Source organism: Micromys minutus (genome assembly GCF_963924665.1).
Source record: "Micromys minutus genome assembly, chromosome: 27".
Lineage (NCBI taxonomy): Eukaryota > Metazoa > Chordata > Mammalia > Rodentia > Muridae > Micromys > Micromys minutus.
Window position 1 is genome coordinate 20,988,293 of NC_137962.1, and position 18,455 is coordinate 21,006,747.

At 44.9% G+C, this 18,455-nt stretch overlaps 1 protein-coding gene across 2 annotated transcripts in view; it reads left to right on the forward strand.

The window, feature by feature from the left end:
• Positions 1–5,630: 5,630 nt before the first annotated feature.
• Positions 5,631–18,455, forward strand: part of CERS5 (ceramide synthase 5) — a gene marked incomplete at its 5' end in the record, with an annotated part of 31,280 nt that continues 18,455 nt past the window's right edge. For both annotated transcript variants that reach the window (XM_080938975.1, XM_080938976.1), the window contains one exon: positions 5,631–5,827. In XM_080938975.1, the coding sequence (XP_080795101.1) occupies positions 5,631–5,827 (197 nt within the window). The remainder of the gene's footprint in view (positions 5,828–18,455) is intronic.

Below are 18,455 nucleotides of genomic sequence, written 5' to 3' on the forward strand. Positions count from 1 at the left end.
GGAATTATTTACTTCTGTTGCAGTTGTTAAATACTGAAGTCTCATGTAGCCCAACATATTATCATTTCTCATGGTTACACTCCAAAATATTTTTTTTAATATAAAAACACTGTTAAAAGCTGGAACAATATGAAAAGCATAGTTGTTGTCTTGAAAGTAAGATCCTGGTCCACAAACATGAAATGAAGGTACCATTCTCAGATCACAGCCAAAGCAACACAATCCCACAAAGCAGTGTAGCTGAGCTAATGCGTACGCAGGCTGAAAAGCTGACTTTTTTTTGTTTTGTTTTTCTTGAACTTCACACAGTCTCTGACTTGTTTCTGGGGTGTTCAAGTATTGCTCTGGTGTCTCAGCATCTGCTTCTGTTTGAGGGGGTAAGTGTTGTGAGTTCGTTTCACCACTAGAGGGGGATGTTGAACCGAATTTTACACTTTTCATCTATCCTGAAGAACACCTTCCCCCCCCCCCCCAATTGCAAGTAATTTGGTAAGAGATTGACTGTGTGAGATCAAAATGAACTGTTTGTCTTACCAATTCAGATTCCAGTGGCAGTTTTTACTGTTTACCATGCTCAGTATGTAATTCACCTTATGATTGTGCCTAACACACAAAATAGGATTTCCAGCCATCTCTGCTAAAGACTACTCTGCTATTCGCTCTGAGTGTGAGCATGTTCGGTTGATTTCTTCTGTAGAATCAGCTTCTCCAAGTGTTTCCTGCTGCTGTTGATTTGTGGTTTTAATAATAGCCTGGAAACCAAATGTGGTGGTGGTGGTCCATACCTGTAATCCCAGGACTCCGGAGGCTGAGGCAGGGGGATTACTGATTTGGAAGCTAGCCTAAGCCACAAAGTAAGACCTGATCTCAAACAGACTCAAGAGGCTGGATAATTGGCTCTGGATTTTAGAGTGAGTACTGTACTTCGTAGTGCCCTCATGGTGGCTCACAATCATCTGAATTCCAGCTCTAGAGAGTTCGATGCCCTCTACTGATACCCACAGATGCACACTTCACTGGGGAATAAAAAACAAATTGGAATGGTGACTCGCCTGTAAACCCAGCAGGGGGGAGGCTGAGGCCAGTGCACGGCTTGAACTGCAGGGCCAGCTTGGACCACAAGAGAGATCTGTCTAAAAAGCCATCTTAGAAAGTTTATTTAGTTTATTTTTTCTTAATATGTATTTATTTTATGTATGAGTACACTGTAGCTGTCTTCAGACACACCAGAAGAGGGCATCAGATCCCATTACAGATGGTTGTGAGCCACCATGTGGTTGTTGGGATTTGAACTCAGGACCTCTGGAAGAGCAGTCAGTGCTCTCAGCCGCTGAGCCATGTCTCCAGCCCCATTTATTTAGTTTCTGAATGATTGGATTTCTTTGGAGAGACGTGTGCTTTGGGGACAACCAATTCATTCTACCACCCAGCATCTTCTCTAGTCTTCCCCCTCAGCCCACCCTGAAACAGGTCTCCCTGGGTCGACCTCGGTGTCCTAGGACTCGTTCTGTAGACCGGGCTGGTCTCAAACTCACAGAGCTCTTCCTCAGCCGATGGTTTTAACTATGAAACTTCACCTGTGTTCTTCACAGCTTCTCAACTCTCATCTTCTAGATTCTTCTGCCTCTGTTCTTCATTTCCTGCCGTCTGCTGTAGACCAGGGCTTTTTACATTCCGCTCAAGAGCTCTTTTCTCCCAGTGAGTTGTTATGTGACTTCAGGCATATTGGTTTATGGCGTAGGTACACAGAAACATTGGCTGATAATAAATTATGAGGTAGTTTGTTTCTGTACGTGTGTTTGTTTTTATGTGAAGGATTATTTTGCCTGTGTGTGTATCTGTTCGCCACATGTGGCCTGGTGACCATGGAGGTAACAAGCAGCGTTGATCCCCTGCACCTAGAACTGCAGACGGTGCTGATCTGCTATGTAGGTGCCGGGTATTGAACTTGGGTCCTCTGGAAGAGCACCAAGTGCTCCACTGAACCATTTCTCTAGCCCAAAATATTTATTTTAAAACAGTTCTTCAGTATACAAATAATCTTGCTATTTATTAAAGAAAGTAAATTCCCATACTGATCAGATGGGTTTTATTTTTATATAAAGAATAAAATCTTTAAAATTTGCACATTAGATCTTTTAATTTATTTATGTGTATAAATGTTTTTAACTACATTCATATGTGTGCACCACCTCAGGTCCCAGAGGACAGAAGAGAGCATCTGATTCTCTGGAACTGGAGTAATGAGTGTTTGTGTGGCACCATGTAGGTTCCAGGAACCAAACCTGGGTCCTCAGCAACAAGTATTCTTATCTGCTAAGCCATCTCCCCCCAAGTCCCTGCATATTAAATCTTAATCTTTGGTACTCTAGAATGTAGGGCATCTCAGAAAAGTACTTATTTACTTACTTATTTGAGATTGGGGGTGGGGTCTCACAGTGTAAGCCGTGGCTGGCCTGGAGCTCATGATGAAGACCAGGCTGGCCTCCAACCGATGTCCACCTGAGTGTTGGGGTTAAAGAGTGTACCACCACACCTGGCAGTCTCCACGCCTTCGAATGAAGGCCGTGTGCCTGTGTGGTGTGAGCCTGTGTGGTATGTGCTTGTGGTGTGCTGTGTGCCTGTGTGCTGTGGTTTTCCGTTTGTGCCCTCAGAGCAGTCTACTCTCCAGGATAAAGGCCATTCATCAGAAGTCTTTGAGCTTAATGTTGCAAACGAGAGGTTGAGTAAACAAGAGAGCCGCCTCCCACACTATGACAGAAGAATGTCAGGCAGCCCGCTTTCTAGCTTGAAGAACGTGGCACACTTTGGTCAGATTAGAATTCTCAATGACGGTCTTATATATGCTTCTGATACCAAGCCTTAACTTCCACCAGCTTAGGGCTTTTCGCTGGATCACTGCAAAGATGGTTTTCCTCCCTCACCTTGTGCTGAGAGAGATCTGATACAATGTAAGTAGGAGTCGCTTGGAATTTACGGGGTTATCTTGCCTAGAAGGGAGCTCTCCAAAGCCAATACAAGCTCCTTGATACAGTAGCGACTGGAGTGAGGACCCTTGGAGCAGGTGTTCTGCCCGTCACAGAGCAGTGTAGTGGTCCTGGAAGCTGGGCTGGACTTCCCTCAAGTGTCCATGGAGCACAGTAGCTGGGACGGTGTGATGACTTGTTCAGATGATCAGCAAAAGAAAGAGTGATTTGCTCATTGGCTCTTGACTAAGTCAAGGCAGCTAGGCACAAGCAGAGGGTCTGACAGCTGTCAGTTGAAGGGTAACCACTGGCTGATCCTCAGAACTTCAGCTTATCTGAAGTAAATAGTAAAGAGTGCTTACAAAAAGGCCTGTTATTAAGGCTATTTGGCAATCTTTAAAAAAAAGATTTAATTATTTATTACATATAAGCACACTGTAGCTGCCCTCAGACATACCAGATCTCATTATAGATGGTTGTGGTTGCTGGGAATTGAACTCAGGACCTCTAGAAGAGCAGTCGGTGCTCTTAACCACTGAGCCATCTCTCCAGCTCCTTAGCTATGTTTAATTTCTAACCAAACACACTTAGTGCATTTACATGTACATTTGGGGACATTTTGAATGGCATCTTAGACCAAAATCATTGTGCCTGTTCCTGTGTGCTCAGCTGCCATGTTCTTGGTGCTCAGATTTAAAGCCCTATGGACCCAGAATGGCTGTTTACTTCTCCCCCTCCCCCCTCCACCTCCCCTCCTTCCTCCCCTCTCTCTGTATGTATGTTTCCAGATATGGGGTCTCTGTGTAGCCCTGGCTGTCCTGAAACTTGTTCTGTAGACCAGGCCCTGAAATCCTTGCTAGAAACAAGCTTCATTGGCATTGGAACAAGAAGACCAATAATTAATGCTGTTTACACAAAGTCTATTAAAAAATTACAATGTACCCTGGGCTGGAGAGATGGCTCAGTGGTTAAGAGCACTTGTTGCTCTTCCAGAGGTCCTGAGTTCAAATCCCAGCAATCACATGGTAGCTCATAACCATCTGTAGCTCCAGTTCCAGGGGATCCGATGCTCTCTTCTGGTCTCTGCAGGCACCAGGCATGTCTGTGAAACATGTACCGACAAGTACAACATTCATATAATAAGTGTATGCACGCACACACAACACCCCACACATGGAGTAGTTCCCGTGAACGAGGCTGAGTTAAGTGGACATGACAGTGGTTCAGGAGGCTTCAACGTCACTTGTGAATTTGTTAGAAATAAGAGGTGCTGAGGATATGGCTCAGCTGCAGTGAGTACGATTCCCACGTGTAAGGGTTCAATCAGCAACGCCAAAAAAAGAAAACTAAATCCACTCCATGGGTTCTGTTCAGAGCGTCTCTGGTTGGGCCCGGAAAGCTTAGACCACTCTATATGGGGCCACAGGGTAAAGCGATGTCTGAGAAGTACCGAGCTTTCATGACTGGTCCCTACCTCAATTCTAGCTGTTAACCTTGTAGCAAGGTTTTAACCAGTGTTCAGGGCTCTCTGGCAATTGAAGGACAGTTTAGAACTCTGAGAACTGCCTGGTCCCTGTCATTTCCTTGTTTATATAGACTTACAAGAGTTCAATGTTCACTTTGAGCATTTAAAGTTGATGTTTGTAGGATAAGGAAATCAGGGTTCTGGAGTCTCTAAGAGAGTTTCTAATTACACCTGTTTATCTATATGACTTTGGGCAAACTATTCCGCCTCTTAGGACTTCAGTTTATTCCTCCATAAACTGCTACATGGCAGATGTCATTAAAAACCAGCAGCATTTTTCCCCCATTCCCTTCTGCCCTAGAGGGGAAGCACACTGATCTTAAAGAGAATTGTATGACAATTCTCTTGCTTCAGCCACCCAGGTGCTGAGATTACAGCTGTGAAAGACCACCCCCCCACACACACACACTCAGGGAACGGGGTGGGATGGGGTGGTCTCCGGCAGTTCGTATTGGCCTTGAACTTGCAGAAAGTGCATGATCCTCCAGCCCCAAACGGAATTACAGTGGAGGCTGGAATTACAGGTTTTTAATTTAAAGATATTTCAAAGCCCTGTGTTTTCTCTGAGAAAAAGTAAAGGGAACTTTTAAGGCCTAAAGCCAAGAGGGGAGGGATGGAGATCAAGGAGGTGCTCAAAAGACAGAATCAACTAGGATGACTGGCTGGGACGCGGAGACTGTAAGAGACGCTCAGAACCGTATAGCTCGGCCCGGAGCCAGAATAGACTAGAATCTGGGGACTAGGAGGAATGTTTCCAACAGAGAGAAACTAGCCTGAAGTAGGGGCGTGACCACGCTGATATAACGAACCTGCTGCAAGAAACTGGGCGGGGCTCGGGCCGCAGGTGAGGGGCGTAACCAGGACAGGTGGGCGTGGCCAAGACGACCGGGCAAGCGGGGCGAGGCTGGGCGCTACCTGAGGGGCCTGGGCTGCTGCGGCGGGGGAAGTGGGCGGGAAGGCGGCATGGGCGGGGAGGAGGCCAGGCCTGCGGGAGAGGCGGGCTGGGCGGCTGGGAGGACCCGGGGACGGAAGAGGGTGGCCGTAGGCCGGGCCCCGCCCCGGGGCCGCCTCCCAGCGGGTTCCTTTTGCTTTGGCTGCCTCGGAGGCTGTGGCGGCAGTGGCCGCCGGGCGCTTGTAAGATGGCGACTGCGGCGGCGGAAGCCCTGGGCCTCCTGTGGGGCTGGCTGTGGAGCGAGCGCTTCTGGCTGCCTCAGAACGTGAGCTGGGCGGACCTGGAGGGCCCGGGCGATGGCTACGGCTACCCGCGTGCCCAGCACGTGCTGTCGGCGTTCCCGCTGGCAGCGGGTATCTTCTCCGTGAGGATGCTGTTCGAGCGGTGAGCGCTGCCGCGCAGGGACGGGGGTGGCGAGGGGCGGCGGAGGCCGAGGCCCGGAAGCCCGGGCGGCGGGGCGGGGGAGCAGGGGCCGCGGCGAGGATGCTCGGAGCCCCGCGGCGCGCCCCCTGCGTGCGTGCAGACTGCGCGAGTCTGGGGTGTGGGCGAGTGGGAGTCGGGAGCGCGGGTGAGACCTAGAAGTGCAGACCCCAGAGTCGCGTGGAGCTCTCGAATCTCCCCCAGTCTCCAGGAACCCAGGAGTGAGTCGTGCTCCCGCAGAGCCCCGCGCGAGAAACGGGAAGGGCCTGGGAGAACCAGAATTAGTTGGGGTCTTGGAAGCTTGTAGGCTCAGGGCAGGCACCAGACCTTCCGAGCGACATAGGTGGATGCGTGAGATGAAATGTTTGCTAAAGTTACTTTACTTCTGAGGTTTGAAGCAACCGGATCAGTTAGGCCCCAAACCCTGATTTGTTAGCGCTTGGACGTCTGTTAGTAAGACAGCCAACGTCTCTTGCTAGGATAGGGTGTGGTGAAGCCTGAGGCTCCCAGCGTTTGGGGAAGGTGTCAAGAGGAACTGCAGAGCGGGCCTTGGAAGCCTGAGATGGGAGGAGTGGTCATTTTGAAGGCGATGGAGCCTGTTATTGGAAACAGCTTTGTGAACCAGCTTCTAAGGTTGTAGTATTCACAACATACTTTGCCCAACTATGTCTCTGGGCTAAAGTTCCCCCATTTTTCTTCGAATGGTTAGTCTTCTCTGCTGCCAAAAAGATACTATTCAACAGGGGTCTGATGCGATATATAATGTGGATCGATCACAGCAGTGTTTTGGTAAAGCTTACTCAAACTCCAAGGAAGTACTTGCCGCGTAGGCAGAGGCGCCTTCTGTAAAAACCTTATCTAGAACAAACGACTGTGATGCAGAAATACCCTTTCTAGTGTGGAGATGTGGTTAGACAAAATAATCCATTACTCAGAAGTATCTGTTTTGGATTACTTCTTTGATTTGTCTATGAGGGGTTTTTTTTTTTTTCTTCTTATATTTAGCTAGTCACTAATCTGTGTTAATACTTTTCGTCTCTTGTAAAAGTGCTATGCCAGATACTCAGATGCAAAAGTAAATATATATAATAAAATGTAGTAAGTGAAACTCAAAGTCTTTTCTGGGCCCCCAAGGACTTAGTTTTTCAAGATTATCATCATCATCTTAAGTATCCCGGAGGTGGTGGTGCAGGCTTAGGAGAAAACTGGATCCTGGTATTCTCTTCCATAGTGAGGGCTGAAAATGAAATGTAAGGACTATCAAGAAAACAGACGATCTAATACATTTTTCATTGTCATAAGAATAGTCTTTGTTCCTCAAACAGATATGGGAAACATATACACACACACTCTGTGTGTGTTGTGTGTGTGTGTGTGTGTGTGGATGTATTCCTATTCCAAAGGGTTCCCCCAGATGGCTGGAGACTGTTCTCTGGAGGAGCCACTGGAAAGGATCATTTCCCTGTGGGAATTCTATCTGCAGTGTTTCTATAGTGCTCCAGTGTCAGGGGATGAGCAGGCAGTCTTTCTCATGTGGTGTTTCTTGTCTAGTAAGGACAAACAACTTGTTTGTTTAGTGTGTGATTTTAGGAAAAGTTGACTCTAGAAACAGTCTTGCTATTTTATTTCCCTGTAAGACCAGCTATCTCAGAAAAGTGCTTGGAATTGACTGCTGTTCTTTTGTGTGCTGGTCTTCCATAAAGGAAGCAGAAGCTATACTTAAAGTACAGTAAAAGCCTATCTAAGGGGTTAGAGAGAAGTCTCAGTGGTTAAGAGCACTGACTGCTCTTTCAGAGGTCCTGAGTTCAATTCCCAGCAACACATGGTGGCTCACAACCATCTGTAATGGAATCTGATGCCCTCTTCAGGTGTGTCTGAAGATAGCTACAGGGTGCTCATATATATAAATAAAATAAATCTTTAAAAAAACAAACTGTGTCAGAAAATCCAGTGCCTTCCAGAGCATCCCAAGTTTGATTCCAAACACTCACATGGTGGCTCACGACCATCTGCAACTCCAGCTCCAGGAAGTTGGCACAGTGGCACACACTTAGGCAGATCTCTGAGTTGAAGGCCAACTTTGAATTATAATTAGTTATAGGACAACCATAATGAGAGACAACCCACCTCCCTCCCCCCAAAAAAGTCTATCTAAAATAACTGGGAAATTGGTTTTTCCTGCATGTTCTTATTTCCCAAATCCTGCCTACTTAATTTCTAGAATGATATGGCAATCGTAGACTGGTAAGTGGTAGATGCCAGTCCCCTTTTGCAGACAATAAACTGAGTTTAACAAGAGCTGGGGGTTTTGCTCTGTGGTGCAACCGAGTTTCACCCAGACCTAGCATTAAGCTCGTCTCCTCACAGTAGCATTCTTTCATAGTCTATGATAGGTTTTCCCTTTCCCCTTTTTTTTTTTTAAAGAATTACTTATTTTATGTAGGTGAGTACACAGAATAGGTCATCGGATCCCATTACAGATGGTTGTGAGCCACCATGTGGTTGCTGGGAATCGAACTCAGTATCTCTGGAAGAGCAGCCAGTGCTCTTAACCACTGAGACTTCTCTCTAGCCCACGACTGTTTTCTTTAAGCCACCTTCCAGGTGTTTTTGTTTGTCTGCTTGAGCTTACCTCAAGCAGGAGCTTACTTAGGAAACTGGCTGGCCTGATACTTTATAGCTCAGCTGGTCCCAAACACACAGGAATCCTCTTTCCTTAGCTTCCCAAGTTCTGGACTAACATTTATTTTATTTTATTTTGGTTTTTGAGACAGGCTTTCTCTATGTAGCCCTAGATGTCCTGTATACCAGGCTAGCCTTGAACTCAGAGATCCTCTGCCTCTGCCTCCCAAGTACTGGGATTAAAGGCATGTACAGTTGTAGGCCCTGGGATCCTGCAGGCCCTGGGATCAGAATTTAATGTTCACTCCTACACCCAGCTATAATATTTAACTTCTACCCCAGTACTCAAGAAGCTGAAGCAGGAGGATCATAAACTTGGACTATATAGTGAGTGCCAAGCCAGCCAGGGCTATGTACTAAGACTAACCTTTTGCAAGGGGAGGAATTCATGTTACTCCTGTATTTGATTTAATGTGTTTATATGGGAGGAAGACTGAATTATAACTGTATGTCTTGATATCTATATAATATATCAAGACAAATATATATGTACATATATATTTAAGGTATGTATACTTGAGATATGTAAATATATAAAAATAAATATATATTTTTACTAAATAGGATTTGGGAAATGAGAAAATGCAGAAAAAATTTCTCAGTTATTTTGGATAGACTTTTTTTTGTTTGTTTCACACATACACACACACACATACACATAGCAATAATTCCAAATGTCTTAAGATATATAATAACAATACAATAAAATTTAAGACAGGGTCTCTCTGGCTGCTCTGGAACTTGCCATGTAGACCAAGTTAGCCACCAGCTCACAGAGATCCATCTGCCTCTGCCTCTGAGTCCTGGGTTAAGAGTTTTTATTAAGGAGTCTTAAACATATCCAACTTGATAAAAAGCTTTTTCCTCCAAACAAGGTTTTATTGTGTTACAGTCAGAGTTAGCTCACAACTCAAAATTCTCCTGCCTTAGCTAGGACCATAGCTAAGGTAGGGCCTAACCAGGTTGGCCCAGCCTGGTTGTGTTGTTTCAGAGTCTCCTTCAAAATAGAGTTTTACTTCCTTTTCCTTCTCATGAACCTCGCTGCTTTTTTTCTTTCCATATTCCCTAAAGAATTGCAGCCTCTTCTAATAGAGATTACTTGAAAAACTATCTGATCATAAATAAAATATAGCTCCACAAACCGACTGGCTTCAACTCAACAGGCCACTCAGCCTGGCCTCTAATTCCTGAGGGGTTTTGTGCCCCCGCTGCCCGAGTGCTAGGGTTACAAGCATGAGCCACCACACCTAGCACTACTATCTGTTTTGCTCCAGAACTGCAGTGTGGGCCTGAGGATATAGGTTGAAGATCGAGTGCTTGCCCTGGGCTTACTCTCCAGCATAGGCAAGACCCAAGTTCCAGAAGCAGGTCCTACCATCTCAACGGTGGGGGAGGGGTCTGTAGTGCACAGTGAGCCTGTGGTCAATGGAGAAGATCTAGTCCTTTTCTACAACCTCTGTTTCTTCCTTCGTGTGCACACTTAGGATAACTGTCACAAAGGAGGTGACTCCTCCAGGTTTGCTTTTCTTCAGTATTACATTGCTAATTGAAACTGGACAACGGCTCTAAGCTAGATCAGTTGCATCTTATTTTGTTTGCTTTGTTTCTGAGACAGATACTCAAGCTGCCTTCCCGCTTCTTCACTGCTGAGATGACAGGCATGAGGAACTACTCTGGGTTTTTAAGCTCAATTTTAATATAAAACTGAAATTTGATATCCATCCCCTTGAGTACTTGTTTACCGATACACCAAATCTTTGTCAGCTAATTTACTTGGGGTATGTCATTGCAATAGAGGCTCCGGTTGCCAGGAGACAGTTACTTTGTGAATCATGCAGGACACAGGTGAGCACTTTCACTTTTCTTGTCATTTCAGTCATGTCTCGTCACTTCAAGCAGCTTCACCTGGGTGTCCAATGCCCCCTTCCAGATAGCGTCCTGACACTGGGAACTGAGAAGGCTCAGTTGGCCTGTTATGTGTTACTTATTCTCTGAGGTGGGGGTCTTTCTGTGTAGCCTCCTCTTGCTTAGAACTTAATCTGTGGAATGAGCATGCTGGCCGCAAACTCAGATCTCCTCTGCTGTCATGGTGCTAGGGTTAAAGGTGTACCACCACAACTTGTTGGCATATTTTTTAGCCAGTCTTTCTCTCTGTCCCACCACAGAATTTCTCTGTGGCCTGGCTATTCTAGAACTCACTCTGTAGACCAGGCTGGCCTTGAACTCACCCTGTTTCTACATCCCCGGTGCTGGAATTAATGATGGGCACCACTATACTCAGCTTTTTCCTGTCTTTCTCCCTCTTATGAAATCTCGGTATCTCTTCTACATAGCACCTCCACTCACCCACTCAGTTTTCCCCATGTCTACTAAGTGCAACTTGCTCCCTCAACCCCCAACTCTTAGCCCTGGCTTTCCTGGAACTTGCTTTGTAGACCAGGCCGGCCTAAGAGATCTGCCTCCTGGGTGCTAGGATCACCATGCCAGCTCTAAGTGAAGCTTTGATTTTGTTTTGTTTAAGTACGTAGACTGTCTGCTCTTCTCCTTATCACTTCACGTTAGCCCAGAATTAACAAATCTCGAGGACAGAGCCTCTGAGAAGAGTAGCCATAGATGCTGACTAGGTTATACGGCGCACGCCCGTCCCACAGCCTCCCTGTGTTTGTTCTGTCGGGTATTATGGAATTGCAAGTCACAGAATTAAGTGACCTTTGCACACCAGCAGAGCGAGGTTGGGAAAAAATGGTCACATGGCCCCATCTTATAGAAAGTTGACTTCTCAGTCAGTTCCAGAGAGTCAGAAGCTCTCTAAGTCCCTGCTTACTCTGTAAAACTTTTCTCCACAGCTCTTTTCTGCACAGTAGATGTTGGTATTCTGCAGACAACTCGATATTGTTGTCTTAGTTAGGTTTTTCATTGCTATGAAGAGAAGCCATGACCCAGGCAACTCTTAGAAGGACAACTTTTAATTGGGGCTGGCTCACAGGGTCACAGGTTCAGTCCATTGTCATTAATGCATCTCAGCATCCAGGCAGGCATGGTGCCGAAGGAGAGAGTTCTACAAGTCGTCCAGAGGAAGCCAGGAGAGCATTCTGTCAGGCACTAAGAACAGGGTCTCAAAAGCTCACTTCCTAATAGTGTCACTCCCTGGGCCAAGCATATTCAAGCTACCACATTCTACCCTGGTCCCAATAACCTTGTTCAAATGCAATGTGTGAATCTATGCCATATCTATGCATAGCCTAATGCAAAACTTCAAAAGTCCCATAGTCTATAACAGTCTCAACAACGTTAGAAGTCTCTTCTGAGATTCATGCAATCTCTGAACTGTAATCCCTAAGAAATCAAAATCAAAGAGCAGATCACATACCTCTGACATCATAGCATATAAATTACCATTCCTAATTGTTATGGTGAGGAAATACTGAACCAAAGCAAGGCCAAAAACCAGCTGAGCAAACTCCAAACTTAGCATCTCCATGTCTGATATCAAAGCAGTCTTCCGATCTCCAAGTCCTTCATCTTTATTGACTGCAGCAAACTTTCTCTTGGGCTGGTTCCACTCCTTGTTAGCAGCTTTCCTCAGCAGGTCTTCCACAGCTGTGACATAGCTCTGACATCTCTAACATCTTGGGGCCTCCAAGGCAGCATCAACCTTACAGCTTTTTGTTCCACTGTCTGTGATCCACATATACTCTCCTGAGCTTCTCCAAAGAGCTTGGGTCACTTCTCCAACTCTGCCCTCTGTAGCTCTCTAGGTTCTGATGGACTCCACTCCACTGCTGCTGCTGTTCCTAGAGATCATCCCACAGTACTGTTACCTCTAATGCACTGGGGTCTTCACCAGTAGCCTCTCATAGGTTCCCTCCGTGGTGCCAAGCCTCAGTTTCTTTGCATGACCCCTTCAGTCTTTGACCATCACTGCTCACCATAACCTCTTCATGCCTTCAGACAATGCTGGGTGACACCAAATCCATCTACTAGCATGAGGTACAACCTCGGTTATCTCTGGAAGTCTCTCTGTGCTCTCAGAACACACTTCCTAGAGTTCACCTCAGTGATGCTGGTCTCTCTCTTCTTGCTGCTTGCAGCAGCTGGAATATGCCTCCTTGTCCTATTATATTATCACTAGCTTTCTATTTTCCAATTCCTTTACTGCCTAAGCTTGGCTGTTGTGGAACTTGCTCTGTAGATTGACCTTGAACTCAGCAATCTGCAGGGCTCTGCTAAATGCTTTAATCTCAGCTCTTCGTGGCCATGATTCCTCAAGATCACAGGTACACGCTCCCCCCTGCCCCATTTCTTGATTGTACTTCATTCCAGATTAAAAATCCAAATAAAAACAACCAAGTCATAATAATGCTTACATATAACTATCCCTTCTTCAACTGCAAACTCTTGTCCCATGTTCACCACTCCCTTAATTTCATTTAATATCCTTAAACACAGAATTTAGTTTCACTCCACTTCCTGGTGCCCCTTTACTCTAAACCACACATTTTGTATTTTTCCGTTCTCAGCTTGCTACTTTTCATTAAAATGCTCTTCATAAGAGTGAACTTTAGTGCTAGAGAGATGGCTCAGTGGTTAAGAGCACTGTTTGCTCTCCCAGAGGTCCTGAGTTCAATTCCCAGCAACCACATGGTGACTCACAACCATCTGTAATGGGATCTGATGCCTCTTCTGGTGTGTCTGAAGACAGCTACAGTGTACTTATATGTAATAAATAAATTTAAAAAAGAGTGAACTTTAGTACACAACAGAATTTATACTAGGCTGTTTTAAGACTGCCTTTGTCAAAGCAATAACTCTAAATCTCTTCCCCTTAGCCTCAGGCAGGCTCTTTCAACAATGGCAAAAAGCAGCCACATTCTTCACCAAAATATCACAAGATCAGTGTCTCAGCCACATCTTAAAATTCTCCTTTGAAACTAGGACAGCCCATTAAGTGTCACTTAAAGCATTCCACTGCTTTCCAAAATCCCCAAATTCACATTCTTTCAAACAAAAGCATTGTCAGGTCTGTTACAGCACTACCCCAGTCCTTGGTACCAATTTCTGTCTTAGTTAAGGTTTCCATTGCTGTGAAGAGAAGCCATGACCAAAGCAACCCATAAGGACGTTTAATTAGGCCTGGCTTACAGGTTCAGAGGTTCAGTCCACTTTCATCAATGTAGGAGGCATGGCACTGGAGGAAGTAAGAGTTCTACATCCTCATCCAGAGGAAGCCAGAAGCAGACTGTCTTCTAGCAGCTAGGAGGAAGGTCTCAAAGCCCATCCCTGCAGTGGTACGCTTCCTCTAACAAGGCCTTCCTCCTAATAGTGCCCACTCTCTGGGCCAAGCATATTCAATCCACCACAATTTTCAGGACTGGGATCAGGTTCCTGATGTTTTCCTAGAGACTGTGTGTGTAGCTGTCACTGAAGAGAAACTTGTTACTTATTTTTTGCTGGCACTGTCTCCTGATTTAAAATAATTGTAGTCTTGTAAGTGGGTAAAGAAGAGGTTAACGAGGGAGCACAAAGAACAGTTGTGCCTTCCTTGTAGAGTGGGAGGGGGGATCTGCTTATCTTGAATTCCTCTCCAGAGATATATTCAGGCAAATAAAATCTTACTTCTAAAGAGTATACACAGTTTTGTACTTGAATCTATTCCAACTTTATTTTTAGGGACATTAACTGGGATGATACTTCGAAATGAGTTAATACAACTATTTCCAAAATCAAATGATGAAGCCAGTTTCCTAAGCAGAATAATCAGAATTATATTGTCTAGCATAGCAATCACTACATACTACACGTCTCATAGGATTTCAAATGTGAAGACGCAGGGTTGAGATGTAAAATCAAATACAGTATACCCTGGCTTTTAAAAACATCCCAGCTCTTACTTTATTGAAGTAGGGTCTCTCATATCACAGGCTGGCCTCAGATGACTAGCCTGTCTGGTTTACAAAGTCTAGAACTCCCTTGGTGAGCACTTGAACAGCTAAGCTACATTCCTAATGTACACTTCCTGCGTCAGTTACATAGTGACAAGCCAGTACCTTATACAAGGTTTCTTGTTTGGTTGAGGCCTGAGCCTAGGCCAAGCCTCAGACTCCTCCTCCTCCTGCTTCCACTCCCTAGTGCTAGGATTACAGGTGTGTGCTGCTGAATCAAGCTTAGCATTTTAGATTTGTCAAATAAAATCAATAAAGTGAAAGCCAGCCTGAGGCAGAGGAAGCAGATCATTGTGGGTTCAAGGCCAGCCTGGTCTGTAGATTGAGTTCTAGGACAGCCAGGGTTACACAGCAAAAAAAAAAAAAAAAAGAATAATGTAAAAAACAATCGGTTTTGATGGTGATGGTAGTTGTAGTTGTAGGTCATTTAAGACAAGGTCTTTCTCGGCCTCAAATTCATAATTTTACTGCCTCTGTCTCCTGAATGCTGGAAGTGCAGTCTTGAATTTCTATATATACTACACAGAGCTCTATTTTTGATCTCTTTTAAAAAGTGGCTAGAAGGGGCTGAAGAAATGGCTCAGTAGACCCAAGTTGGGCTCCTAGCACCCATACTAGGTGGCTAACAATCACTTGTAACTCCAGCACCAGAGGACCTAATGCCTTCAGGTGTATATATACATAACTAAAAATATAGGTATCGATAAATAAAGTTTGGCTATTAAAATTTTGTTTCAGTGGTTTATAAGTACATTTATTATCAGTACATTTGTCCATTATGTTTGGAGTGTGTTGGTGTATGCTTCTGTCAGGTGTGTGCATGCTAAAGTACATGTAGAGCTTCATTTTGAAACAGTTTCTCTACATAGCCCTGGCTATCCTGAAATTTCCTATGTAGACCAGGTTGGCCTTGAACTCACAGATACCACCTTGCCTCTGCTTCCTTAGTGGGGGAATTAAAATGGCACCCCTGCATTCAGCTTAGAGGACAATGTTTTTTTTGTTTGTTTGTTTGTTTTTATTTCTTTTTTTTTTTTTTTTTTTTTTTTTTTTGAGACAGAGTTTCTCAGTCTGGTCTTGAACTCAAGAGATCCACCTGCTTCTGCCTCCCAAGTTAACAGAAGGCGTGAGCTATTATTTGGGTCCAGGGGCTCAAACAGGTCTTCTCTGAGAACAGCGGGTGCTTCTTACTGCCTAGCCATCTCTCTAGCTCAGATTCTCACAGTCCGGGTGCCATGACACACGCCTCGAGTACCAGCACTGAAAAGCAGAGGTTTGGCTTGCCTGATAACATAGTGAGTTCTAGGACAGCTTCAAACAGATACAAACTAGGCATGATGGCATATACTTGCAATCTCCTCATTAAGGGTGGAGGCAGGGGGAACAGAAGAGCCCAAGCCCCAAACCTCACTCGCTAAAGTATCAAGGAAACTATTCAATGCGGTGTAGTCAAACGGATCAAGAGGTTGTGACCAAACTGACAAGATCAAAACCTCTGTTTGTTTGGTTTGGTTTAGGTCTGTGTAGCCCTGGCTGGCCCTGAACTCTGAGATCTGCCTCCTGAGTGCTGGGATTAAAGATATACATCACCCAGCAGCAAAATCAATATCTTAACATTGAGCAGGCTGAGTGATTTTTAATTTGTTGATTAGTCTCTGAATATTTAAGTAACCAACTATTCTATCTTCAGTAATGTTTGATTGATAGTAACTAAAAGGTAACTATTACTCTGTTTACTTTCTGTCTAATCCGCTCAGTAGTTAGTGATCAAGTTTGTCAAGCAGTCGCACACATATAGAAAGCTGCACAGCTGAAGAAGAGAGCAGAGAGGGTAATCACGTTCTGTGTGAACCCAGGATTTCACACAGTGTGTAACATTGAATGTGGTGACACAAGCCTGGAGTCCCAGCATTCATAAGGCTAAAGCAAGATCACACAAATTTGAGGCTAGCCTAGGCTATAGAAAGAGTCTGTGTCTAAAATAAACAAACACCAGAGAATTAAAAAGGATATCTCTTGTAGATTTTAGCTTGTGGGTGGCATCTGTCTTAGAAGTCTCCATCACAGGCACGGAATGTCTCCATTAAATCAGACGATTGTAGTTGTTTAATTCTTTTTAGGGAAATCTCTGATCATAGATTAAAATTGGTTACCTTGGGGCTGGAGAGCTGCTCATCAGTTAAGAGCACTCGTTGTTCTTGGGGAGGTTCAGTTCCCAGCATTCACATGGTGACTCAGAGCAGTCCGGGCATTTCCAGGGACCTGACACACTTGTCACTTCCTCAAGCACTAGGCATACACGTGCAGGCAAAGCACACGTACACATAGAATAATTTTGATTACCTTCATTTCTGATTCCTGCACTTGGTAATGCACAAAGGTGACCCAGGAAGTGCTGTGTCTTTAAAGGTGGAACCTCACTGTCTAACAGGGTTTTTTATCAAGGACTTTATTCATTTATTCATCCATTCACCTGAGACAGGGTCTCATGGCACTGAGCTGGCCCAGAACTTGCCGTAGTCCATGCTGACTTCCACTCCACTTCATGGATTAGAGGAGCGTGCCATTATTCAGTGCCAGGTGTTGCACCTAGGGCCTCATATATTCTAGACATACTTTCTACCACTGAGTTATGCTCCCCACCCCTCCCCAACCCCCACCCCATCTTTTTTAACCTTGTATTTTGAGACAGGTCTTATTAAATTGCCCAGGTTGGCTTTGGTCTCATTCTGTAGTTCAGGTGGGTCTTGAACTTGTGACCATCCCGCCACTCTCTGTGGTGGTTTGAATAAAAATGTCCCCCTCCCCATAGACCTGTAGGGAGTGGCACTATTAGGGGGATGGGCCTTAAGGTCTCAGAAGCTCAAGCCAGGCCTAATGGCTCAGTCTTCCTTCCTGCTGCCTTCTGATCCAGAAGTGGGACTCTCAGCTTCTCCAGCATTATGTCTATCCTCTGTACATGCTACTGCCCTAGCCAAGGCAGTGTCTGAGAGGGTAAGATCTCATGCCTTGTCCAAACTTTATTCATTACTCAGAGACTATTTATTAAAGAGATTATGATATATATTCCAAGGACAGAAATGTAAATAAACTGCTTTAGGGTATTTGCCTAGCATGCAAAAAAGGCCTAGGTTTAATCAAAAACAAAACAAAAAACCACCACCACTAAAATCATGGTTTTATTCTTTAGTGGGGCAGCCATAAAGCCAACAGTTAAGGTGTAGTCAATATGGGTAAGCCTAGCATACCTATAATCAGCACTAGGGAGGCAGGAGGATCCAAAACCAAGGCTTTCTGTTGCGTAGACTGTTGGAGGCCTGTGGTGTAGCTGTTAAACCCGGAAAAGCACAATTTAGTTCTGAGCCTATTGAAAGTTGTTTCTAGAATGTGAAGAATAAGACTTTTTTTGAGAAAGAACTTTTTGTTGTCCATTTCCACAGTCAGCTTCACCTTGAAGCACATGCTGAGATGCATAATCATGAAAGGTTAGTAGGGCTGCAGGGATGACTCAGCAGTAAGCACCAGCGCTCCTCCGAAGGACGGTTTACATCGCAGCACCTGGCTGGGCATGAGGCACACTTTTTTTTTTTTTTTTTTTTTTTTAAGATTTCTCTTAATTTTGGTCAGGCAGTGGTGGCACACGCCTTTAATCTCAGGAAGCAGAGGTGGGTGGAACTATGTCTTGAAAATCCAAAAAAAAAAAAAAAGGAAAGAAGCTAAGTAGGGATGGATGGTTGGGAGCTGATGGGCTGATCCTACTGAACCATTGCTTTAACTTGTGGCCCACTGAATTTGATTAGCACTGCTCTTGTGAGCACGTAGTTACCTACACTGCTAGAGAAACCACTCCCTCCTTAATGTCTGTGGCTCCTAGGTGTACATTCCCTATTGTTTTGAGATAGGGTTTCATTGTGCAGTTCTGACTGGCCTTGCTCTGTAGACCGGTGTGGCCTTGAACTCACAGATCT